The sequence below is a fragment of the Panthera leo genome, chromosome B3, assembly GCF_018350215.1.
Source record: "Panthera leo isolate Ple1 chromosome B3, P.leo_Ple1_pat1.1, whole genome shotgun sequence".
NCBI lineage: Eukaryota > Metazoa > Chordata > Mammalia > Carnivora > Felidae > Panthera > Panthera leo.
This window is the reverse complement of record NC_056684.1, coordinates 72,876,917-72,902,371: the sequence shown is the minus strand read 5'-3', so window position 1 is coordinate 72,902,371 and position 25,455 is coordinate 72,876,917. Positions and strand designations below refer to the sequence as shown.

At 45.2% G+C, this 25,455-nt stretch overlaps 1 protein-coding gene and 1 gene segment (V, D, J or C); one reads left to right on the top strand and one right to left on the bottom strand.

The window, feature by feature from the left end:
- LOC122222610 (M1-specific T cell receptor alpha chain-like) overlaps positions 1-25,455 on the bottom strand; it is a 482,951-nt gene that overhangs the window by 59,667 nt on the left and 397,829 nt on the right. The window lies entirely within an intron of this gene.
- Positions 23,084-25,244, top strand: LOC122222307. The segment is given in 2 exon segments: positions 23,084-23,527; positions 23,769-25,244. Coding segments are annotated over 2 exon segments (489 nt in total).

Below are 25,455 nucleotides of genomic sequence, written 5' to 3'. Positions count from 1 at the left end.
AAACCAGAAAGTTTCCTCAGCATGGAATGAAACTCGGGTTGAGACTAGGGAGTCCCAGAATGTGTTTTATACTCACAAGGCTTGACTCTCAAAATGGTTCCGGAGCCAAAGATTGGGTTGTTTCCCACAGCATCAGACTCCTCTACAAAAACCAAGTGGGCAGGGGTGTGCACCGGGTGGGGTGGGGGCCAGTGGCTTGGCTCTGGAAACAGAGGACTGTTCCACTTTGCTTTTAGGAACTGCTGGGATTTGGCCAAGAAGCCAAGCCAAGGCCATTGGAATAATTGCAGAAACTTTTAAATGTGACCAGGTCGATTGTGTATGGAATTGGCCTGTGTTTGCTTTTTGCTTCTTGGCCTAGATAAATGTTGCAACTCTTCCCTTGAAGGAACACTCCAAAGGCCTAGTGTATCTTTTCTTTCAGGACTTTTCTAGCCCTCTAGCCAGAATTTTCTTTCATCTCATTAATCCTAATCATGCTCCCCCTGTTCCAAAACATTCTACTGTGCTGTGATGTCCTCTAATTTCAAAACCCATAGCAACTACCAACCACTAACAATTTTTGGAAGCACTGCTTGGAAACAAACTCATTATAGCTGGCCTCCACATACAGTTTTCAAATATTTGGGGCTCTGTGTTGATTTACAGCCACTCTGACTGTCCCCTGCTGGGTATAGCATTCTTACATCGAGCTGCTCTTAGTGATGCGGGGAAGTTTGGCATTTTCCCTGGTTTGTTATGTTTTGACCCTGGACAATTTCCCCGAAAGTTTCTGGCTACTAAGCCGACTGACCATTGCTGGGTCCCCAGATCCCACTGCTCAGGTCTCGCTTTATAACTCCGGGACACTCTCTGAACTCCCTGTCCTTGGATACAGAGAAAGGAGAGCACCACTTTCCTATCGTATCTGGACAGAGGAGAAGAAAAACCTTGGATGTCTAAAGATGCTCCATCCAGCCTGGCTGGGAGGTGCTTTATCACGTAATTTTCACTGTAAGAGTCTGAGCCATCCAAATCCTCAGTACTCGTGCCTGTAATTTCTAATGCAGAAAAAAAAAAAAAAAAAAAGATTCCTCTAGGTAACTGAGTCGTTAAGACAGTTGGAAAATGCAGACTTGGAAAGGTTCCATACCTTCAGTTCTCGCTTTTTCAGTATGCTTTTCTTTCCATTTTGTGAAGTTGTCTTTGGTTACAAAGTGAACATATTCAGATTTTCCACAGCTTTTAATTTCAGGTGCAAGAAATGTATGCGCCCTATGTTTTTCACATTACTGTGTGTATATATATCCAGTATCCCTCTCTCTTTTTCTCTCTTCCTCTCTGTCATAGATCTAGACATAGTTGATTTTAACAGTTAATTATGTGCCTTGCCTAAACTATAATTTACTAAATGTAGATGTGCTGCCATACTAATAAACTACTGGAACAAAACAAAACAAAACAAAATCTTTGGGTTTTCCAAGTGTAAACTTTCCCCTTGGAGGGGCGCCTGAGTGGCGCAGTCAGTTAAGCGTCTGGCTCAGGTCATGATCTCACGATTCGTAGGTTCGAGCCCTGAGTTGGGCTCTGCACTGACAATGCCGAACCTGCTTGGGTTTCTCTCTCTCTCCCTCTCTCTCCGTGCCCCTCCCCTGCTTGTGCTCCCTCTCAAAAATAAAGAAAGAAACTTAAGAAAATAAATAATAAGCTTTCTCCTTGGAATGAGTGCTTAGTCTTGCCACTGAGTAAGCCTGTCCCACCTAGAACATCAGCTCTTAGCACCTTTCCAAGGACCTATGCCATCTGCAAAGAGAGCCACTTTGCAGTGGCTGGACTAATTTTGTAAAATTATACTGCCTGGCATTCTGTCTGCCTGCCTTTCTGGGTCTCCTTGTTGCTTGTCTCTTTGATAGCCTGTGTTTCTACCATTTCTTCCAAACACGTGCACTACTCGGAGCGAAAATTATCATACAAGATAAAAGTGAAGATGAAGTTATTCTGTCTGAATTTTCTTCACATGTCACATTAGCATATGATGGCAGCAGCAAACAGAGAATTGTGAATCATATTTTCTCATTTTGAATTAAATATTCAAGTGCCCCAGAAAGCTCAGATATTTGGTTGACACCCATCTCTACCAGTTATGAGAAAGGACAGATAGAAATTCCCATGTCTGAGCCTGCATGGTCTAGTAGGACCCCCCCAGCATCTTACACAGGTGACCTAGAAATTAAAGAATAACTGAGTCCCTGACCAAGGATGAAGTACTTACTGGGTGTAATAGTGACTCTAGTTCCTGTCCCGAAGGTTAATTTGTTGCCTCCGTAGTTAGACACACAGTGTTCTAAGTCATTACAAAAACCATTGCTCCAAACTCTTTAAACTGCACTGCAGCCCCCCACCCATTTCTCGTGCAGCACCCCCTCCTCGCAATGCTTCTACAACCTCAAAGCCACCAGTGACTCTTTCGTCCTATTTCCTGCCAGAGAAACTGAGAGAAACTGAGATGCGAGACTGTAATTAGGAGAGGCTTGACATGTGAGGTCTGTTTGAATTCTTCTGCCAAATTTTCCTTTGGAGAGAACAGAAACCCTCTTTCTCTCTCCACGTGCCGTCAGTGATCCCTCGGGTCCAACACAGTGACGAGCCTGGACACCCCTGCCATCCTGTTCATCCTTCTACGCGGCCTCATATTTTGGTTTTCTCCCAAATTATCTCATTTCCCTTTTCTAGCCTTCTGGCCCACTTCCTCTCAGTTGATACTTGTGCCCCTATTTGCTGCTCCCACGACCTGTGCCACAAAGGGCCAGGCGTCTCTGGTCAGTGCAGAAGTGAGGGGTGAGCTAGGGGACAGCCTGCCTCCTTCCCTCAGGGATTTTCAGGCAGGGCAATAAAGACCAGTCAAGGCATAAATCATTCTTGGTGTGGAGGGGAGGGGCTCTTAGCTATGTTCCAGCAAAAGTTATCCCCAGAAGCAGAGAAACAGAGTAGCAGACTTTTGACAATTCTTGCTGGAGTTTAAAGGCCTTGCTTGACACAACGGCGCGCGCGATGGAAAATTTTCTTTGACTTACTTGGGATGACAGTCAAACTTGTCCCTCGCCCAAAATAGAAGTTCTGGTTACCAGTGTTCCACTGTGATAGGGAGCCCAACAAAAACCAGGCAGAGGAGAGAGCCAGCACTTACACCTGGGACCCCACCCAGCCTGCTGGCTGGAGAGCAGGCATGCAGGCAGGCAGGCCTTGTCTCTCCCTGGGCAGGCGAGGGAACAGAGCGATAGCGGAAAAGGAGCTGCAGGGCTGAGAGCAGCTGTGACCATGCACTGCTGGAGGGACGGAGCCCTCCTGAGAGGGGATTAAAGGGAAGGCTAATGGGCACCTTGGGCTGCTCCCTGCCTAATTAAAGGCGTAGGCCCATTTGTTTTATGCCTGGCCATTTAAAAAATTCTTTTTCTTTTAAGACGTAATTTCTCTCCTGATGATCATATGATTTTCAAGTGCATTTTAATTAGGTCTCTTTATTATATCTTTTGAGTCTGGGAAGGATTTTCTTTGCGAGATTTCTGGAACAATCCATCGTCTCCAGATTAACTCAGTATGAGGCTCTGATCACCTTGCTCCTTTCCAACCTGCTCATTCCCTGAACACCCTGTCCGTTGCACTGTCCATTGTTCATCTTCACCCCTGCCCCACCTTGTCCCCCATATGCAGGGACATCATGTGGGGAGGACACAGGTTGGTGACACAGGTTGTTTTCCAAATTGCCATTTTCAAGTCCTGAGCTCTGTATGCTAACTTTTAAGGTTGAAAACTACATTTGCTACTCTTTGACCTTTTTTTTTTTTTCTGGCTAGAGTTAATAATCCTTGATTTTCTCAGCTTGGTATCCTCAACCACCATGCCACTTGCACAGCCCTTTGAGGCCCATGTATGTGACAGCCCCACCACACCCCACAGGCAAAGTCACGGGGAGACTTACTTGGAATGACTGATATGCTTGTCCCCTGCCCAAATGTCAACTTGTTGGAGGAGGTTGCCACACAGCCACTCAACCCTTTGCAAAAACTGACAGGTGACTCTTACAGATCTTAGACCTCGACCTCTCTATGCCACTTCAAAAGGCATCTCAGGTACCCATGGTTTCTGTGAGTGTGGGGCCACAGTCAGGCCATATTCTATAGGGAATGATAGGAAACTTGCTGCAAATGTGTTCTCCACCTTGGATTCCAATTTTTGACATGCTGCAGGTTTGACAAAGCATCAGTGAGCTCTCCTCTCCTCCTCACTTCTTTGTTATTCCCCCATCCACAAAACATCCCAATCTGCATCTCATTTCCATCTCCAAGCTCTAGCTTGGTGACACCAGGTCCTCAGGCACCATTGATCGGCCTTCCCTGAGACAGCATATGTTCCCCAGCACGCTGTGATTAAAAGACTGGAAATGCCAGGCTCTCAGAGGCTGAGATCTGGGCTCCTTATCTCTGGTCAATATGTTGTTCTCATTTGTCTGGCTAATGAAGAGCTGACCTTTCTAAGTGGATGCGTTTTGCTGAAATGACAAGGACCAGGGGGCTGACAACCAAAGCAGAGCCCTGAAGGCAATTTTGGCTCTTCAGACCCGGCTGGCATCGTTTGGTCAGAAGGCTCCCAGGCTGAAATGTCAACCTCTCAGCTTTGGCCCCCATCCGACTGGGCTTGGAGAAGCTCAACCAAAAACTGGGCAATTGGTCCGAGTGCCCCCTGTTCATTAGAACCAGGTTTCCCTTGGAGGCATCTGGCACATTCAAGATGGTCGCAACAACCCGACATTCTGCCTTGTAGCAGCCCTGACACATTCTAGCTCCATCCCCACCTGACGTAAACTGATGCTGCCACTCAGTGGAGAGATAACTGGGATGTCAGACGACCTCCCCAGCACACACAGAGCAGGGACTCCACCTGATAGACTGTGCCTGCACCGAAATACATGGCCTCCACTCTCGTTCCTTTGGCACAGGTGACTCTGCCCTGGAGGGAGAGCCTGAGAAAACAGAGTGCCCGGAAATAGCAATCGGAGTGACATCCTGCTCTCCTACCCACATCTCCTCATCCTAGTCTTCTTACCAAGCCACCTCGAAAGATATATTTCTACCTGGTTGTTCATTTCCTATTTCTGAGCGCCCACGGGGCTCCAGAATCTCCTCGATCCATTTCTATTTGACTCCATTAGAATCCCTGCAAGAAAGCCAAAAGGTCTAAAATGCAAAAAAGTGCACGGGGGACACTGAGTGTGGGTCTTTCCAGCTTGCTTGGCTTCATGGTTAGTCGCACCCCCCCTTCTAAGTATCAGCTTCTTGGAGCTGTCACGCTTCTCCCTGCAGCAGGGAGTTTTACAACGACTGACAGAAGGAACTTTATGAATCTTAAAAAAAAAAAAAAAAAAAAAAAAAAAAACCAAACCAACAACAACAACAACAAAACAACCAGGCAGAGTTTTTCCTCTCTTCCCAGCGGGGTGCAGCAACAAACACACGGAAGCCAAATCTTTCTATCTGCTCTAATTATCAGCAAGGATACAAGTCACCGTGAGGAAAAAGGTATTAAGCCTTGTATCTGAAAGTCTTTGGAATTAATTGTAATCCCTTGCCTGGTGGTTTCAGCGATAGGAATGGACACAGTGGCTATGTAATTCTTTGCATTCTGTTCTCTCTCTCTCTCTCTCTCTCTCTCTCTCTTTGTAGTTTTGCATCTACAGAAGCAGTGGGAGACATTCAGAGAACATAGAGGGATTTGAAATAAGACCTCAGATTCCCATTCAGTTTTCATTTTTTCCCCTCTGCTTTCATTTAAAAGCCATTCTGAATTGAACGCCACATACCTATTCAAACTCTGCTCTCAATTATCCCTCTCCACTGCAGAAGATACCGGTGGGAATGGCTTCCGCTGCACTAAGAAGAATTTAAGATTCATACAAGGAAGAAGTTCCTGATAGGAAATGGTACTAAATGTTAGACTGGGTTACTTGGTGGAGGGATGGGGGTTGACTGGAAAGGGTGACCTTCCCAACCCCCAAAGTTGGGCAGTATCTCTAAAGAAGGTTCTGAAAGCAGCAAAGAAAGATTCTTTTCTATCTTTGTGGGGTCAAGGTCACCTTCACTCAACAGCAGGGATCAGACAGACCTGGTGGCTTAGGGTCCAAAAGAGAACCTGTTAACATTGAGATTAAAGAAGGGACAGGACCTTGGGGGTCCTGTTGACTTCAGGCAAGATCTGGTTCCCAGGCAACATACATTTCTGTCAAGCCTGATACCTGGGGTGAAATTCCAGAATTCCCAGTGTGCATCTGTGTCCTGTTACACTTACTTGGATGGACGGTCAAGATGGTCCCTTGTCCAAATGTCAGCTTTCCGTAGCCGGAGCTACCAGTATCAGCACTGCAGTGGAGGCCTTTACAAAAACCCCAGGGAGACCTCTGAGGCTCATAGACATCTTCCTCTTTCACTCTGGGGAGAAGAGACTCACCTACAGGGGCCTGGATCCCACTGAGGGCCAGGGGAACATTTCCATGTTTGGTTTTGGGACACTGACCTGCCGGGTCCCCTGAGGGTCTGACTCTCATCTCTCTCCCCTTCCTCTGGTTGCCATCCAGAGGCTTACTGATTTCTCATGTTCAGCATCTCTCTTTCTAAAGGTCTCATTTCCATTTTACGGCATCATTTTCGGGACAATTTCTCTGATCAGTTTTCAAGACATGTCCTCTCCTCCCTTCGAGGTGTCACACATTTCTGATGACAATGAATTGATTATAGGGAGACAGGAGGAGAGCATTCAGCGTTTTGGAGGCTGACTAGAATTAGATGAGGTTTAGTCTCTGGCTTCATGAAACTCTATCTCCCAAGCTTCCCTTCTTGCCCCAGCCTCAGAAATGAAAACGACAGGCACATCTGAATCTTTCTTCACACGTGTGGCTTTTCTGTCCGTCTCGAACCTGGTGAAATGCTAGTGGTATCTCACAGAAAGTTTACATTGAGCTTTGTTACAGTGTCTGACTATCCTGGGGGCTATTCTGGGGTTAGCAAAGAAGACCTTTGTCCCGGGAAGGTCCTCAATCCCAGTCAAACGGGAAAGCTGGTCACCCTACGGTCTAACCCGCAGTGTCCCGACCTCATGCAGCAGCCCAGTGAGCCCCAGTGGGAGAGTTAAGTGAGCCCTCTGTCAGAGCCAGGCTCTTGAATATTTACCTGGAGTTGTTATAAATGTCCTCCTTTGACCAAACACAGCTTCCCCGTGGCTGTGTCTGGTGGATGCCACAGACAGTGTAAGTAAGGAACCGAGGTGGGGCATTATTTGGCACAGTGGTGACCAAACCCTGTCCCCTAAGAAGATGGACAACAAATATTTTAGCTCCATAACTGCATTCAACTTTTAAGCTCTTTGGCCTTTTTGACTGAATTTGTTGTGTCTGTCTAGTCAGCCATCGCTTCCAGCAACTACTTATTAGCAAAGGGACAAAGCTTTAGCTTGCTTACCAACATGGAAGCGAGGAGAGAAAACTCTACTATTTAGCTAAGAAGTGTCCACCTGCTTTATAGACAAAGGAGGCAGGAATTCCAATGATCCTTCCTGTCTCTCCCCCACTTCACAGCCTCACATTTTCCAGAGTCCCCCACACTTTACTTGCGCTGCCTTAACAGCAAGACATAAGCGAAACAGATGGCTGCCCTCAGCTGAGTCCTCAGAAGGTGCCAAAGTGTTGCTGTGGCAGCAATCTTAGTGCTCTGCTGATTGAAGGAAGACAGAATGTAATCCTGAGTCTTTGGAATCCAGCTCTGCTACTCTGCAGCCCCCGCATGTAAAAAGCCAGACACAGAAGGTAAAACCTCCTGTTTGGTCTCCAGGTTCGGCTGCCCACCCTCTGAAAAGGGATGTCCTCGAGCCTCCCAGGATGTTCATATGAATCCCCTGGAAGCCTTAATTAGGTAGGACCCCAGAGACTACTGAAGGCGTGGGATTTAACAATATCATGTATTATTCATTGTTTCTGTTGTGGCAGACATGTGCCGGGTTCATCCCTGCTGAGCAAGGCACTTGTGCGCCTGACAACTTCATGGCTAACCACACTGCGTGTTCGTTAGGCAAGGCCTATCCCAGAACATCCCATGCTGTCTGCTACCGGGGCTGCATTAACTCCTTCCAGGCTGCACACACTGTATCACTTAATTATTTACATGCCCCTGAACCAGTCTTCTCAAGAGCTTTGACTAGGCTGGGTTTGGCAACATGCCTTTTCCAGCGCTGTATCCTCTCCTAATCCCAGAAAGCAGATCTGAATAAATGAAACTCAGTAATCAGGACATTTAGCTTATGTCAGAAGGAGACTGGGGCCCTTCAACAGGCTTCCCCCATTTCCATTTTGCCCCATTTTTATAATAAGTCAGTTTTCCCAGCAGTAAGGGCATAAGGATCACTCCTCTCAGAAGCCTACCAGAAACATAGATTTTCAAGAAGTGACAGTTCCTTACTTTTGTATATAGGATTTCAAACTTTTCCAAGTACTCTCACACACATTACTACCATTATGGAAAGCTGGGTGTGTATTTGAGGGAGCGAACGTATTGCTCTATTCTCATGACTCAGAGGACAAATGAATTTTTTCCCTTCTCCTCAGCTGAACCAAGTAAAGTGGCAGCTTAATCAGTGATAGTGGTAATGGAGGGAAAAGTGGGGTTAAATGCTCTGAGTTAACCAGACAGTTCTACCCACCAAGACCTCACTTACTGGACTGGGGATTGAGAACAGCTTTACCTTTAAGAGAGGTAAAGTAGAGGTAAAAGAAGAAAAGAAATCTGTCTGTAGAATTTCCTGCATTTGTTAATAAAATCTCAGGGTCCCATTATTTCAGGAGATAAATTTCAGGGTTTTAGTATCTACGTCAGGAAGATTTATATTTGGTCTACTGAATTTGCATAGTCTCAATATGCCAATTTCCTCTCTGTTTTTTTGGCAAACATTTCCTGGCTTTAGCGGAATCCCTCGGGATCCTGTATTCAATTTTTCTCCCTGTACCGATAGTTTAAGATGGATGATAGGAATGTTTTTTGGCTGAAGGTAATTTAGTCTTTGTACAATGGAGTTCTAATCTCTCTGATGGGGACTCTATCTTCCCAACACAACATGAGATGTGGAAGCTAATCTGGAATGTTTTGGTGGGGGAGGGGAGTGGTTGGGGACAAGTAATTTAAATCAGAACAAGGAAGTATTTTGAACTCCCCACCGCACCTCCTTGCTCTACCAGTCCCTTCAAACTTACTTGGATTCACAGTTAAGAGAGTTCCTTTTCCAAATATGAGTTTGTAGTTGCTGCTACCTTCTCACAGTCAGGGGAGGCTTTACAAAAACAGGAACAGGAACAGCTCTTTTGCAGAAGGGCCCTGGGGCTCAATATGGTCTTGATCCTTCAACCCTGCACTGACTATAAGCCCAGAAGTTGGCTGCTGCAGGCGGAAGCCAGGCTTCCACAGGGCAACGAGGCCCGATAAATATATGCATCGCTTATTTTTAAATTTTTTTTATTGCTTTTCTTTTTCTGTCCAAGCCACCGCCTTAGTTTGGATAATCCATTTCCTTTCCTTCTTCCTTCATTGTCTACCCCCTGGCTGGTACACTCACATAGTTTCTACTTTATTGCACTTTGGGGCTGTTTCTCTGCTTTTTATTGCAATTGCTCACATCGACTCATTAGATTCTGGTTTACTAGAAACTAATTGCCAAAGGGAAGGAGAGTCAGGGAGTTTTTATGGGGACATGTTCAAAGGTAGATATTTCAGGGCTTTTTGGTCATTCCTGGTCTGATTCCCAATGATGGGCTAAGCCAAGTGTGTGGGGCTCCCCTGTCCAGGAGAGCTCATGAGCTGTGGCCTAGGAAGGAGAGGGCCCCATGTAGCCTCATCTTTCATACTCACCGGGGTGGATGGTCAGCCTGGTTCCCTGCCCGAATACCACCTTTTGGCCGCTACTCCCCATGTCACACCACAGCAAATGGCTTTACACAAACTGCACAGAGGCCCCCCCCCCCCCCCCCCCCCGCTCCCCCTTGAGGAGGATGCCTGATCTGCTTTCCTAGCACCCCGGCTGCTGTAGACAGTTGCCCAAATCTCACAAACTAGACAAGTTCAAGGCAGTGTCTTTTTTTGGGCTACCTATTTGCTCCTTGACAAAGTCTCCTTCAGGCTCCTTTGTAGACATGTACCAGGTTTTTAATCTCTTTGCCAGACAAATATTTAACATCTTTATTTGTGCTTCATAGACTTTTAACTTTTTTCTTTTTAACCTTTCCTTCTGCCTTTACAGAGCTCCCTGCGAAAAAACAGGTGGATTAAAAGAATTTTTAAATATACTAGGTCTCCTGAGTGAAGCTAAACTGGCTTCCTCCTTAAAATTTCTGGTTTGCATCCTAGGGTCTGCTCGCCTGGGACCTAATCCATTGGGCTGAGACGGGAAAGGTCAGGAGGCAAGACAGGAAATCCAGGGGAAATCCTGCCCGGTGAGTCCTTCTTGTCCCCCGCACACTTATTTGGACTTATTTCTGTGCTCATTCCCTTCCTCCTGACCAGGACATTGCTGGTACTTGTCATGAGCAGGGATCCCTCCTCAAGATCGGTTTTAGCAGAAACCCACCCACATGCCCTTTAATCTGACAACAGATAGGGTTTCTTTCCTCTGCTCGGGGAAGTTTGATTGAAAAACAATTTCCAATTTTGCAAAGTGAAGAGGATTAGGAGAATATCTGTTTGCCTCTGTTCTCCTCCTCCTCCTCCTCACTCCTCTTCAATGGTTTTAGGTAAACTATTTATAGAAACATCCCCTCTGGGGTTAGAGAAATGTGACAAGTTTCTAATCTCTTCATCTTTTTTTTCTTGCTGTCTATTTACTGCAGTCATATATTTACAATCTAAATTTACATTTCATTTCCATTTGCAGGAGCTTCTAATGTACTTTTCCATTACTTCCAGAACACTGTGTGTAATGATAAACTCTATTGAAATAAACCAATTCACAAGGAGTTTTTAGGGCTGGAGGTTGACATTTCTCTCTCCCCAAGACAGTTATTACGACTTTTCCAAGCAAGCCTAGGAAAGGGGCAGTCCAGCCAAGCTGGGAGCAGGGAGGCTTGCAGGGTTGATGTTCTTATGACTAACATATCTACTGAGCATTGCTCTTCAGGATTAATTTGGATTTTCTTTTTAATCTAGTTCCAAAATGTCAATTTCCAATCTTTTTAGCTTTGAGAATCTCTCTGACAGGCAAAGCTTAAGGTAAATCTCATGGATGTTTTTGGAATCTCAACCAATATTTCATCTCTGTGCACGTCACAAATAAAGGAACCAAGAGTAGGATGAATATCACACCTTTGGGAGAAAATTTATAACAGTTCTCTGAGAGAGATGAGAATTATAAATAAAAATGGAATTGCATATGCTTTTTTCTGATGATCATTTCTAATATCTGGGGGGTTCTAAATATCCAAACGAGTTTGGAGATATAGCTGCTGAAACACCTGATATTTGGACTTTAGTTAGCAGCTGGACACATGGGTCAGCATGGAAATGCTTTTTTGACTTTTTTTATTTTTTTAAATCTTATTTGTTTGATGCATAGTGGACTTCAGGAAAGTCATCTGGAGCTGACACAATGCTCACTAGGACATCCTGATTCTAGTTTTTCTAAGATGGGTGATGATTTGGCCACGAAAGTGGAGGTTTTGTTTTACATTACTCATTGGGTAGCTGGTATCTCTTAGGAATCATAAGCAAAAGTTAAACCAATTGTCTGGAATGAGTTTCTGTTGCAAACAGAGACTCTCTCATGAAGCAAAATTTCAGCTACATTCAAGTTAATTGAAATTAGGTTTGTTTGGAGAATGGTGGGCAACACCCAAAATATCCCTGTGGGTATTGCAGGGTGGAGAGAAGGGCCATTATTACATTTGGATTAGGGAAGCCCTTCTCTCAGACTTCCAAGCGTAGCGGCCACTTTTTCCCCGAGGGGCCACAGAGATGAGTGGGTATCAAAAGGGGCTTCTCTGATGCTGAGCTCAGCCAAGGCAAGGATGAAAATGTCCCAGTCAGAAACACAGTGCTTGACAACGCCCTGAGATGTGTTTTCAGAAGTTCACGATCTTTCTGCCTAATTTGAATATTGCTTTCAATCTTACCCTTTCCCTAAATATCAGCTTGTCATCAATGTCAACACCAGGTAATCTTACATGGCTTTACCCAAATGGCTTGGCTCCAAAATTTTGAGAATTACAGGGACTGTATGATTTTTTTCCCTAGTTGCATAGACAAAGAGGCCTTGGGAAGACCAGGCAGATAACATGAGAGAGGTCGTTCCTTTCGTTGTATCAGTGGGGTTTATATCAGTAGGGCTACATCTCACTGTGTCCTTTGGATCAAGTTGTGTTGTACACCCCCTGCCATTGCTAGGTATTTTAGTTTAATCTGTATCTTTCTGTCCCCCGCTCCTTTCTTTCTAGATGCTTTCTGCCCCTACACACTAAAACTTTAAGTCTCATTCCATCTGTCGGACATGCATCTCCAGCAATAACAAAAACACGCTCAACATTTCCAAGTGTTTCAAGGTATTGAAAAAATGGTCCTAAAGGGGCTCCATCAGCAGCTGTCCTCATTATCTTTTTTGCCAGAAAGACACATGTCACCAAAGCCCCCAAAGATGCTAAGAACTGGGTGAGTAATTCAGTGATCGTTCACTGAATTTTTAAATAGTGGCTTATGTTTAGATATAAGTCATCTTTAAAACATACCTGGTCTCACATTCAGAATTGTTCCTTTTCCAAATGTCAACTTCTCATTGCTTTCCATATCACACAATGACGCGAGACTCTACAAAAACTCAGTTGCCCATACACCCCAAGATACCTGCTTAAATGTTTACTTGTCATCCAAGAATCCCCTGATAAAGCCAGCTCTTTAGAATGAGGGTCTCATGGTAGAGTCCAGAGACCCCCTAGACTTTTCCTCGTGCTGCCGCCATTTTACTGGCAGTGTGTGGACATCCCCTCCCAGAATGCCTGCTTTGGTAAAACAGGAGTAGGGATTACCTCCCCCATTTTACAGAGGAAGAAAATAGAGGCTCCGGGAGTTGACTGACTTTCTCTCTGTTCCTGGAAAATTCCACCAATTCTAATAAGTTAAGTTCTCTAACAGTCTGACTCCTTACTTAGTTCAGTGACCTGCTAGCACCATTATTCTCATCTATTAGATACAACAGCACGTGATGGCAAGCAAGAGAGTCCTGCACGAGGTAGGTACACATCAGCGGTGGCTTGAATTGGAATCCATCAACGGACTGCTGTGGTTTGGACTTAGGTTACAAAACAGAATGGAAAATGTAGGAATCAGAGTTCCAGAGAGAAATTTGGAAACATTAGTTATTCAAACTTACATGTCTTTGCTGTCAGTTTTATTTCTTTTCCGAAGAAGAGTTTTTCTGATCCGCCCAGAGGAACACCCCCACAGACTGCTTTACAAATACTGCCAAGGCCCTTCCACCAGGCGCTGGGAACCAGCCTCCCAAGGGAGACACAAAGGCAGAAGCACAATGTGGTGCAATTATACAATTGTATGGTTATTCCTGAAAAGGGAGAGGAACTATGGAAAAATTTAATCACTCTTTACCTAACAGCCAGTTAGACTGTTCATCATTAATTAATTACTGAATCTAGCTGGTGGACAGTTGCAGTTAATTTGAAATAGCTCTGGGTTGGGGGTCAGGGCAAGTTCTTTAGCTTGCTGTGCCTTGGCTTCCCTATCTGCAAAGTGGGGAGAATAATAACCACTGGAAGATGTTGTTGTACAGATTAGGACACGTAAGTGGGTCTGCTGATCAATCCCTGGCTTTACTTGCTGAGAGCACATTTCCTCAGGGATTATTTTAGTAATTTAGGAGACCAGATATCTGTGACTTTTCCCTCCAGACATAGTCCCAGCTGGCAAATATTTAGCTCTGGAATCTGAGTGTCAAGAATGAAATTTTAGGCCCTCTTTCTCACAGAATCAAGTTAAGCAAGCTATTAAACCTTTATGTGTTTCTAGAAAAATTTAAGATATAAAAATATAGGGGCACCTGGGTGGCTCAGTCGGTTAAGTGTCTGACTCTTGATTTCAGCTCAGGTCATGATCCCATGGTTGTGGGGTTGAGTCTTGCGTTGGGCTCTGTGCTGATGGTGTGGAGCCTGCTTGGGATTCTCTCTCCTTCTCTGTCTGCCCCTCTGTCTCTCTCTCTCAAAATAAATAAATAAACATCAAGAAAGATATAAAAATATAAAAAGTTCTTTTCTAGAAAGTGAGGGTAATAATAGCACCTAACCCACAGAGCTAGTATCAGGATCGAATGTGCTAATGGGTGGAAAGCATGCCGCACATCGCCTAGCACATAATAAGTAACTAATAAATCATCATTATCTTTCTCCCAAGAAGCCAAACACATGTCAACATCCTCCTTTCACAGTGACCTAAAAATGACCTGTCTTCCTCTAAGTGACAGACCAGCAGGGCTTGGAGGGCAACAAAGGAGCCACCAAGCAGTTTGATGAAAGGGTTAAGCGATTTTGTGACAATTTAGTAAAAGCTGTATCCGGCTGCATAGGCGCACCTTCACGGTTGGACCATTCCAGGGGATGTGGAGAGGGCAGCCTCTAGCCAGGCAGGACTTGAAAATGAGCAAAAAAGGGCCAATAAGTCACATCCTCATTAGTTGGAGTCAAAAAGATCTCAAAACACATTCAATCAAGAAGAGGATTCAATGCTCTCCTCGACTCACCAAGATTCACTGTGAGCTGGGCTCCCTTCTCAAATGTCATCTTAGAACCACTGGTTTGCTGAACACTGTGCAGAGGGGCTTTGCGAAAACCTGTGGCATCAACTTGATGACTCCAGCTTTGCAGAGTTTCCCCAGAACTAACGTCTAATTAATTTCTTCAACTTCCATGCCTCCAAGACAGGGTTGGGTGATGGTGTCTTTCTTTCTGGTAACTCAGGGCTTCTGGGCTCAGGAATATTACCAGAGATACGATTGCCACTTTAAGACACCAGAAGGTTTAGAAAACCAACTCTGTATACATATTCTGTGGCCCAAAGCAATTGTGTTGCTGGGTGCAATCTATCGTAGAATGTAAACTCCCACTGGGAAAGAAATTAGCTCTGCAGTATTTTTAGGTAGTGTTTGATGGTCATAGTCATTGTCTGAAGACAAGACCAGCATTTTCATTTTGACTTTTTCTATCCCTGCCCTAGTCTGCAGATGGCTGAGCCTTTCTCCAAATGTCAAGTTCAGCTATTGTTCCTACTTCACCTCCAACAGCCATGCAATGATTTTATCTCCCTTTGGAAACTTGGAGTTCTGTTTTATGTCCATTAAGTCTTGGATAAAGAATGTTTGGGGTGCAAACGGAGCTGCTATGGCCAAAGATCATGTTTTTTCTCTGCTGGGTCTGGCCTGGTCAGAGCTTTGAGCTGTCTTGGCTTTGCCCTGGACCAGGCTCAGCTGTGTGACCTTGAGCAAGTTTACAACCTCTCTGAGTTTCACTGTCCTCATTTGCAACATTAAAGAAGTGAGTTAGGTGGTCTTTAAGGACTTTCTGAGCTAATAGTTTTTGATTTCATTCTCTGGATTTACCTAAAAATGCTGTGCAATCCCCCACCCCCACCCCAAGAGTGTCCAGTCTTCCTCTCCATTTGCTAAACAAAATAAATAAGCATGATAGGTATCTACTTATTACATAGGGAAATAGAGTTTTCCAAGCCTACCATCTGCCTTAACATTTAATCTTTTCAGAAGTTTGAAGGCAGAAGTTTGGAACCGAATCCTCAGGGGAGAAGTGTTCTTTCTTCGGAGCTTCCAGATAATTCAGAAACCAAACCAAATAAACCGACATCTTTGGTTTAAAGCTAGTACTTACTCAATTTCATGATCACTTGAGTACCTGTTCCAAATGTAAATTTCCTGTATCCTTCCTTCCCACAGGAGCTGATGCCTTTACATAAACTACAGGCTCCTGCTTACCCACAGGAAAGGTGGTTTGATCTTTACAGCCTTTTCCCACAGGATAAGGGAATTCATCATCTGGCCGAGAGTTTCAGCTCCCTGATTACCCGGTGTTGGGGACCGAGGGGGTTTGATGCTAATACTGGGTCTGAAATGGAGGTACTTACCCCAGCTGACAATGAACTGAAACCCCTTCCCAAAGTGGGGCTTCTTAGTGTCTTCACACAGTGCCTAGGCCCTTAACAGAAGTTCCTCCTAGTGCTGGGATGCCACTTCCAGTTCTCAGACCCGTCTCCAGTGTAATTAGGGCCACGATACGGGGCCAGCATCACTAGTGAGGTCACTGAGGACTGTCCTGTGCTACTAATGCAGCCCAGGACTCAGGCTGTGAGGACAGCAGGGCTGAGCATGTTAGGATGGCCCAAAGTTCTTCCCTGGTTTCACAGGCAGCTGGGACACCCCCACCCCCATCCTGAACACCCAGGAGGCTGTTCCTTGCTGCCTGCCCTGTCATCCAGATCTAGAAGAACCATAACTGCCTGGTGGTTCCCGGCTGGTTCTGGCCTGCAGCAGGGAAGGAGATCCCTCAAGAATCACAAGGCCTCAAGAATACAAGGGATCCCTTTTTTCATTGTTGGAAAGACAAAAAAGCACCACTTCTCCTATGTTGATTTCTGGGAGCCTGATTTCAGAAATGTGTAATTCTTGAAAAGCTTTCCTCTCATAGACTTTATCGATCAGCTCAAGATAACTTAAACTGGGAAAGTGAACCTGCCTTACAAAATAATGAAATACATGCTAAAACCGATCATTAAATAACATTTTTTATTACCTTGTGTTTTAGATTTCCATGCTGTTGTGAACATTTTTTTTTTTTCTTCTGAAGCTCAGCTACTTACTCAGACATTTAACCATGTCTGGGTCTCAAAGGTAAATCTGTTGTTGTTGTTCACCCAGTCTCTGATCCATTGATAAAACCCCGTCCTCCATTAGGGCATTGATCACATCATCTCAGAAACTGGCCCAGATGATCCCCGGGAAAAAATGTAGGCACTTAATAAATGTTTGTTAAATTGAATTGTATTCAACATTCATCTTTTGTTTCTATCCCTCGAGGAACACTTGACCATCTCTCTGACAATTTCCAGATGAGAAAAAAAATTAATTCTGCCAGGTATTACTTGCTGAGTTTCACGATTCTTTTAGTCTTGGTTCTAAATGTCAGTTTCCTATTAACCCTGTTCCCACAGGAGTGAGCACCTTTACAAAAACCAAAAGCGTCAGCATAGTTGAAAGGCATGTGGCGTCAACTTTGTTCTGTTTCCCTGCTAGCCTGAGACACCCATCTGTCTCCCCCCTCCCCAGGTGCCCCATCTTCCCCAGGGAAGGTCTGCTCTCCTTCCTTCTTTCAGAGCAGAGACAGGAAGGGGCAGAGGAGATTTCAGGGATGAAGATGATAAATAAGATATCAAAATGCTATCACACAATGCAGAGCTGCCTTCTTCTTCCTTTTTTTTTTTTTTTTTTTTTTTTTTTTGCCAAATTGATGTTTCTTCCAAAGGCTGTTTTCAGCACTTTCTCTCTCCCAGATGCAATAATAACTGGATTCCAAGTTGGCAACTGGGTCTGCACCTCCAGGCTCTGATGAGTCACACATATTGAATTCAGAAATTATGCTACCCCCCCAGTGAAGAAGCATGCTTTGCTTTTTCCCCTTGCTGGGCAGCAAGGGGCTCAAGCAACCTGCACAGGGAAATGAATAATAGCTCTCCTAGGTCAGCTTTGTAGCTTCATACATTAGCATCCTAGAATGTGAGACCCGGATGGGAACTTAGCGACCACCTGGGCCAACTGCCCTCATTTTAAAGATGAGGAAGCTGAAGCCCAGAGAGGTAAATTTGCTCAAGGTCATGTAAGTAGGTAGAAGCAAATCTAGGCTGAAACTCAGGACTCCTGAGTCCCAGTCCTGCCTCTGCTCCTCCCTTCCTGTGATTCGGGAGAATTAGGGTCTTCCCTAGGTAATCTCTGTCCCTCATGGCTCTATGACAAGCCCAGATATGGTTATCCCTGTTAAACAAGAAGGTGTTTTATTTTGGCACATAGTTTATGATTTCAAAAGAGATAGAGAATATCTTAATTCATTAATTTTTTAAATTTTATTTCTTAGGCTGCAGGCAACAGCAACTAATAGTGGGAGAAATGGTCCATGAGATCTCAGGGAAGCCAAACAAAAGACAGAGATTTAAAAACTTGCCCTTTACCAAAAGGCTAATCCAACAGAAAGTTGGCTCTGATTATTCTTTCTCCGCAGGACTCATTACAGGAATGACATCTAGAGCAGAGTGGCAAATACAGAACCGTGTGGCGTTACCCCCTGCTCCTGTTCCCATGGCAGATATTGCTAATAGACACATCACTCTTTCGCTCTGAGTCTGCATGTGGCCTCACCATCCTGCTTAACAGTGTGCTTCAGAGAGCCACCACCAATGGCCAATGAGATAAAATTTGTCCTCCTCACCCTAGGGAGTAATTGGAGAGAAGACCCTATAGAAGGCTTGAGAATTCTGGTTGTCAAGAGTCAGGTCCCACACAGCCCATCACAAAAGGTGTCACTGACCTGGTTAGACCAAGACTGTTCTTTCCACAGGCTGCTCCAGACATGGCGATAGCAACACTATAGAGTTTCACTTCTTCTTCACACCTGGCTTCAGGCAACAAATGATGATGGGGTTCTTCATACCTGTTCTTGCCCAAAGGGCCTTCAGCAAGATCCTTCCCCAAAAAGAAGTTCTGGGGGGGGGGGCTCCCCCTGCCTGGGGGTGAAAGACATCTGTAGGACCTCAGGCTCTGCTTGGCATGCTTCTTATCCATCAGATCTGGGGTCTTGGAATGGAATGTAGCACAGGAAGAGAGATGGAAAAACCCCTTTTTAGTCCATTCAACTCACATTACCACACATTCAGATGCTTCTAAGCTTTTCCTTTTTATCACGTTTCTATTCTTTCACAAAAAGAGGTACATTTGTCCATATCCACCCAAGGAAATTTCCCCATGTCCTCCACAGCTGCATTAGGCTTTTTGTTGACAGGAAAATGTCCACCTACCCTTTTAGGGTGCTAACTTACATCCTTAAAGATAGGCCTCTTTGAGTGACTGGGGAGAATAGGCCAACAGAGAAGCAGCTGCAGGTGTCAGGGTTGAAAGGGGAGTGGGAACAGAAGCGGCAACTTTGACTTAAGTTATGAACAAAGAATATTTTCCTCCCCTGACCTGTTTTCTGTCAACATCCCATATAACCTGTTTATGGAGATGGGCTAATTAGAGCAGTAGAGGGCGCTGCAAGGTCAAAAACAAAGCTGCCCACCTCAGAGGAAACTGGGAGAAAAGTCTTTTCTGAGTGATAGCAGTGACCAAGAGCCAAGCCGTGGGACAAGAATGGCCTTGTTTAGCGACCCCACCAGGTCTGAGGGCCCCTCTTGAGTGGTGGTTTCAGGCTAATGAAAGGCAGTCCAGGGCACTCAGTGCCTTGGGAAGTTACTCTGCAGGTATCAATAAGGTTTAAGGGGGATGCAAAAGAGAAATTCAAGGGCAATAAGTCTGTAATAGCTCATTAGATCTTGAGAGTCTCTTGTATCCTGAAACTTTGAGGGTCACTTGATTGTACCCGGTTGCACACTGTGGTCTCTCATGAATAAGCCTGTTGCAATTTTTGGAAACCATATGAGCAGGGTAAGGAGGCCCATTTCTCATGCTTCCACTGCTCTTAGGGATTTGGGAAGAGCACAGCTGGCTCAGGTGTCAGGAGAGTGCAGCGCTCTATGACAGCCTTGCAGAATTGACAGAAAATTACATATGTGGGTCACTTTTTGACTTTTTTTGGGGGCATTAATTGGTACAACATGTCTTTTGCCAGATTTTGCAACTGTATATTTTTATTTTTTTAAAGTTTATTTAAATATTTTGAGAGAATCAGAGAGAGTGCGAGTGGGAGAGGGGCAGAGAAAGAGAGGAGACAGAGAATCCCAAGCAGGCTCTGTGCTGCCAGTGCAGAGCCTGACCTGGGGATTGAACTCATGAAACTGTGAGATCATGACCTGAGCCAAAACCAAGTGTTGGGTGCTTAACCGACTGACGCACCCAGGTGCCCCACAACTTTATATTTTTAGATCTTTTCTCTAAATATCTGTGATGGGAATAAAACTCTCAGGACTATATTCATTAGTCTATTTAGTAAAAATTCTAAGAGCAACAGCAAACACTAATATTCCCAGATCATTTGCTTGTGTCTTGTGTATGTTATTTCATTTAATTTTCCAGCGGAGCTGTGAAAAAGTTATTATTGTTATCTCTGTTTTACAGATGGAGAAATTGAGGCTTGGGATAGTCAGGTCATGCTTAAGGTCATACAGCAAATAAATGCTAGAGCTGATATGAACCTAGGCATCTGGCTCCAGAGCCCCATTTTTCTTTTTCTCATTAAAAATGAAAAAATTTTGGGGGCTCCCAGGTGGCTCAGTCAGCTAAGTGTCTGACTTTGGCTCAGGTCATAATCTCATGGTTTGTGAGTTCAAGCCCCACGTCGGGCTCTCTGCTGTCAGCGTGGAGCCTGTTTGGATTCTCTCTTTCACACGCTCTCTCTCTCTCTGCCCCTCTCCTGCTCATACTCTCCCTCTCTCTCAAGAGTAAATAAACACTAATTTTTTTTCCAGCTTTGTTGAGATATAAATGACATAACATTGTGTAAGTTTCAGGTGTGCCACTTTTGATTTGGTGTGCTTATATATTGCAAAATGGTTACTACCATAGCGTTAGCTGGATACCTGTATCAGATGACATAATCACCAATTCTTTCTTTCTTTCTTTCTTTTCTTTCTTTCTTTCTTTCTTTCTTTCTTTCTTTTTTGTGGTAAGAATATTTAGGATCTACTTCCTTAGCAACTTTGGAGTATATGTTACAATATTATCAACTATAATCACTATGCTGAACATTAAATTCTCAGAACTTGTTAGTCTTCTAACTGGTTGTTTGTACCCTTCGGCCAACATCTTTCCTTTTCTGCCACCCCAGCCCCTGGTGACCACCATGCTACTCTGTTCCTATGGCAGAACCTCATTCTTTGTCATGACACTGCACTGCTGTTCTGAGAAGTGCCCTTCCTGAAGGGATGCCTTTCAAGGAATGTTGGAAGTACACCCTGGTGGGGAGAGTCATGATTGTGTCACCCTGAGGAGTTCTCAGTGTCTGAACTTTCTGTGTGAAGGGGGAGGGTGTCTCCCTCTGTGTGAGGGTGTCTGAAGCCTTCTTTGTTCTTGGTGTGGTCACATGTAACTGAGGGTGTGCAGTCAGAAGAGAAGGAGCAGTTTAATTTCAAAATTACTCCCTAGGGACGCCTGGGTGGCTCAATTGGTTAAGCGTCTGACTCTTGATTTTGGCTCAGGTGTTGTGAGATTGAACCCTGTATCCGGCTCAGCATGGAGCACAGAGATTGCTTGGGACTCTCTCCACCCCCCCCCCCCCAACTCGTTCTCTCTCTCTCTGTCTCTCTCAATAAATAAAAAAAAACTTAAAAAAATTGCTACTGCCTAAATTAGGAAGGGAACACTCAGCTCTCTTATAAATATCAAGGCTGCTGACACCTTTAGAGCAGGGACAGACACCAGAAGCTGGGTGGGGACTGGCAGAGCTCCTGGATGTTGAAAATCTGGAAGCTCTGAGACAATCTTTTGCCAGCAGAGGGCTGTGTTCCTGTGAAGGGGACCCCCGCCAGCAGGCGGCAGTGCAGGCCCCCGTAGCCTGGTCACTGAACCATCCTCTTCCAGGTCCAGGGGCCTGGGGATGCTCATGGGCCGACTTCCACGGCCTGGTGTTCACTTTTGGTATTCTCCATGCCTACAGTCGCCTACGATAAAACACAGGATTCCCAGTGAAATTTGAATTTCAGATAAACAATGTATACTTTTTTTTTCAGTGTAAATGCACTCCAAATATTACTAAAATTTTTTTGCTGTTCTTTTGAAGTATGAACTTAACTGGGTGTCCTGTATTTTTACTTGCCAAATCCAGCAAACTTAGCCATGTCAATGGTGAGTTTTTGAGTGAAGAAAGTTGCATTCCTTTATTCCACAAATATTTATGGATTGTCAATTATGTAGCAGCCACAACCCTAGGCGCTGGGGGTATATCCATGAACAGATAAACAAGGTCTTTGCCTTCATGGAACTGGCATTATGGTGTGTGTGTGTGTGTGTGTGTGTGTGTGTGTGTGTGTGTGTCAGGGGGCTGAGGTGGGACAGGGGCTGAGGTGGGACAGGAGGCAGCTGCCAGACCATTTGCAGGGTATTACAGGCCCAGGAAAGGAGGTCCAGCTGCCATAATCTGATTTATATTACATAAAGATCTGGGGAAGGGATTGTCCAGGAACAAGAACAGAAGTAAGAGGACAGTGAGGGGGTTACTGCAGTGGTTCTGACAAGAGATAGTAGTGTTTGCAGGAGCTGCTGGTGGTGGAGATAGACAGGGTGGACATTTATTTCATGGCAGAATGAACCGATGAGTTTGATGTAGGGAAGGGAAAAAAGGAACTCCTACAGACACTCCTGGGTTTGGGGGAGTGAGGTACTCAGTCTCCTCTTTCTCAGAGCCATACACCCTGCTGTTGCCATGTTCCTGGCTTACACACAAAATGGTATTTGTCTTGCATGTGACTGGAAGGGCCGGTCCCAGGGGCTCCAGCCACGATGGCTCCAGTGGCCACACCGAGCACTACCCCAGCAAGCTTGTAACCCACTCACAGCAGTATTCCCCATGGAAAGTTCTGCTGCGGGGGAGAATTTTCCAGCTGGAGCCAAGCGTGTGCTGCAAAGGGCCTACTGAGAGATGGAAAGTCACACTCTATGATATGCAGCAAGCACTCTCAAGGGCAAGGTATGCCCCGAGCATTAGAAATAGAAGATTTCTAGAATTCAAGGCTAGGAGAGATTTTAGAATCCATCTTGTTCAACCCTCTTCCCTCCCTCTTTACATGGAGGAGTAAGAGACGAGTCAAGGGTACTCATTCCTTTATGCCATTTATTGAGTATGAGTGCAGCTGACCTTGGGCTGGACACCGGTCTGTGTGTGGTCCAAGGATCCGGGAATGGAGGGTAAGCCTCTTGTACAGCAATTGGGTCATTGGGCTTGCAGTTTCTATTTCTCTCTCTCTTTATTTATTTTTTTTTTAAAGTAATTCATCTTCATTGTGTTTTACAAAAGGATTAGTTCAAGATGGATTGAGGACCAAAATAACAATAACAACAATAATTTCTTGGCTGGAAGCATTTGCCTCCTAGAGTTACAGCTCATTCAGCCACATGACTGTCAGGGCTGCCTGCCTGCTCCAATTCCCTCCCACTTCCTCCTGTCAGAGGCCCCAAGATAGTCTTAGAGACCTCAGGAACCCCATTTTATTCTCCAGCCCTGATAGGAAGATGACTCTCCTTGTGGGCGTTAGCCTTTTGCTTCTCTGTGGGTACACTCACTCGTGTACATTCCCTTTGTCCTACCACCCCGTTTTCCTTTCTCTGACTTTAAACGCTTGGCCTGTTTCTCTCTGCGCCTGGTTTTCCAGTCATTCTCCACCTTTGACTTTCATCTCTGTGTCCTTCTCCTGCCTCTGCCCATTGAGTTCCCTCTGGGAGGGCCTGTGTGGGACCCAGTGCCTATGGGGTGCGGAACTTGACCGTTTTCTACTTTTATCTCTTCACAGACCGAGGCGTGCTGTGTGACCAAGTGACCCAGAGCCCCCCATACCAGACAGTGGCAAGCGGCAGTAAGGTGACACTGTTCTGCACTTATCACACAACATACTCAAACCCGGATTTATACTGGTACCGAATAAGGCCAGATCGTTCCTTTCAGTTTATCCTCTACAGGGATAACACTCGATCCAAAGATGCAGATTTTACTCAGGGTCGTTTTTGGGTGTGGCACAGTCAGTCCCAGAAAACCTTCCACTTGGTGATCTCGGTGGAGCCTGAAGACAGTGCCACATACTACTGCGCCATCTATCCCCACAGTGTCGCAGGTGCCCAGGAGGTCTGAACATAAACCCCCAGCACAGCCTGGTATAGCTCCCTGGGATCCTTCTTCCCGGCTATTTTGTGTTCCAGCCTGGCCTTTGGAGGTGCCCTGACATGTCTGCTGAATAATACAAGGGCAGCTCACATCCAGGAGAGCACCCTGGCTTCATATGAAGCAGAGCACCTCCCTTCTGACTCAGTGGGCCGTTGCGGTGGGAGAGTGGGAGAGGTATGTCTGGGGAATTCTCATCTTCATGTCCCCAGTGCCCAGGTCACTCACGCCTGATATGGGGGCCTGTCGCGTATGTACTCTGAGGACTGTGAAGATACCAGAATGGCCAAGGTACCATTCGGGAGTGTTTTTATTTTAGTCTCCATCATTTATCCATTATTGTGAATTGGTCTGTTTTCCTTTTAAGATTCAAAGTAGACACAAAGTTACTTACTTCAAAAATTTCCCCCCAGTTCACCTTTTCCCTGCTTCTTCTTGTACAGCCACCTTATTTTTCTTGAATGCTCTTTGACACTGCCATTTCACTTATTTGGAGAACATTTTTCTTTCACGGAGGAGCATTGAGATACTCCGAAAAAGCTGTTGGTGATCCCTAGAACCCCAGCATCAAGTCCCTGGGTTTGGAGCTCATGGGTGTCTCCAAGGAAGATAATCATCTCCAGGAGAATCCAACTGTGTGATGTCAAAATAGATACACCCTGAGCCCTGGGAACTCGTCCCTCTTTCCTTTTTTTTTTTTTTCCGTTGAATTCTTTGCCTTAAAACAACTATTCATTATGAGATGTAACCTTGAAGAGAGTAGAAGCCCAGGCTATGATTTTATACGGAAAACACTAGAGCGCAGAGAAGGGAGGGAACTTCATTCCCAAGGTCAGAGAGCTGGGTAATAATAGAGCTCACATGTGCTGCTGCGCTTTTAGGGCTCTCCCTGGCAGCTTTATCAGTAGGTGCTCTGGCAGCAGTTTATCTGGGCTTCAAAACAGGTGGGTGAAGAGCAGTCACTAGAGAGAGGAATGTACAGAACACGGGTGAGGGAGCCAAAGGCTTTGGGCAAATGTCTCAGCCTCCTGGGTCTCCGTGCTGCCCACGACTGAGTGTGTGTAGCAGTCTTCTGGAGGACTCCCTCAGGGCTGTTTTGGACTTAAATGAAGTGCTGTATGCAAAAGCTCCAGAGAACTATAATCCACAATATGAGCCCCTCCCCGCCCCCCCCCCCCCCCCCCCCCCCCCCCCGCTGAAAACGGCCACAATCCCCATGTGGCTCTTGCCATTAATTTTTTTCTGGAGGCTCCTTTTGGTAGGAGAAATTCAAGATCCTGTGATAAGCTAGGATTTTTTTTTTTTTTTTTTTTTGACCACCA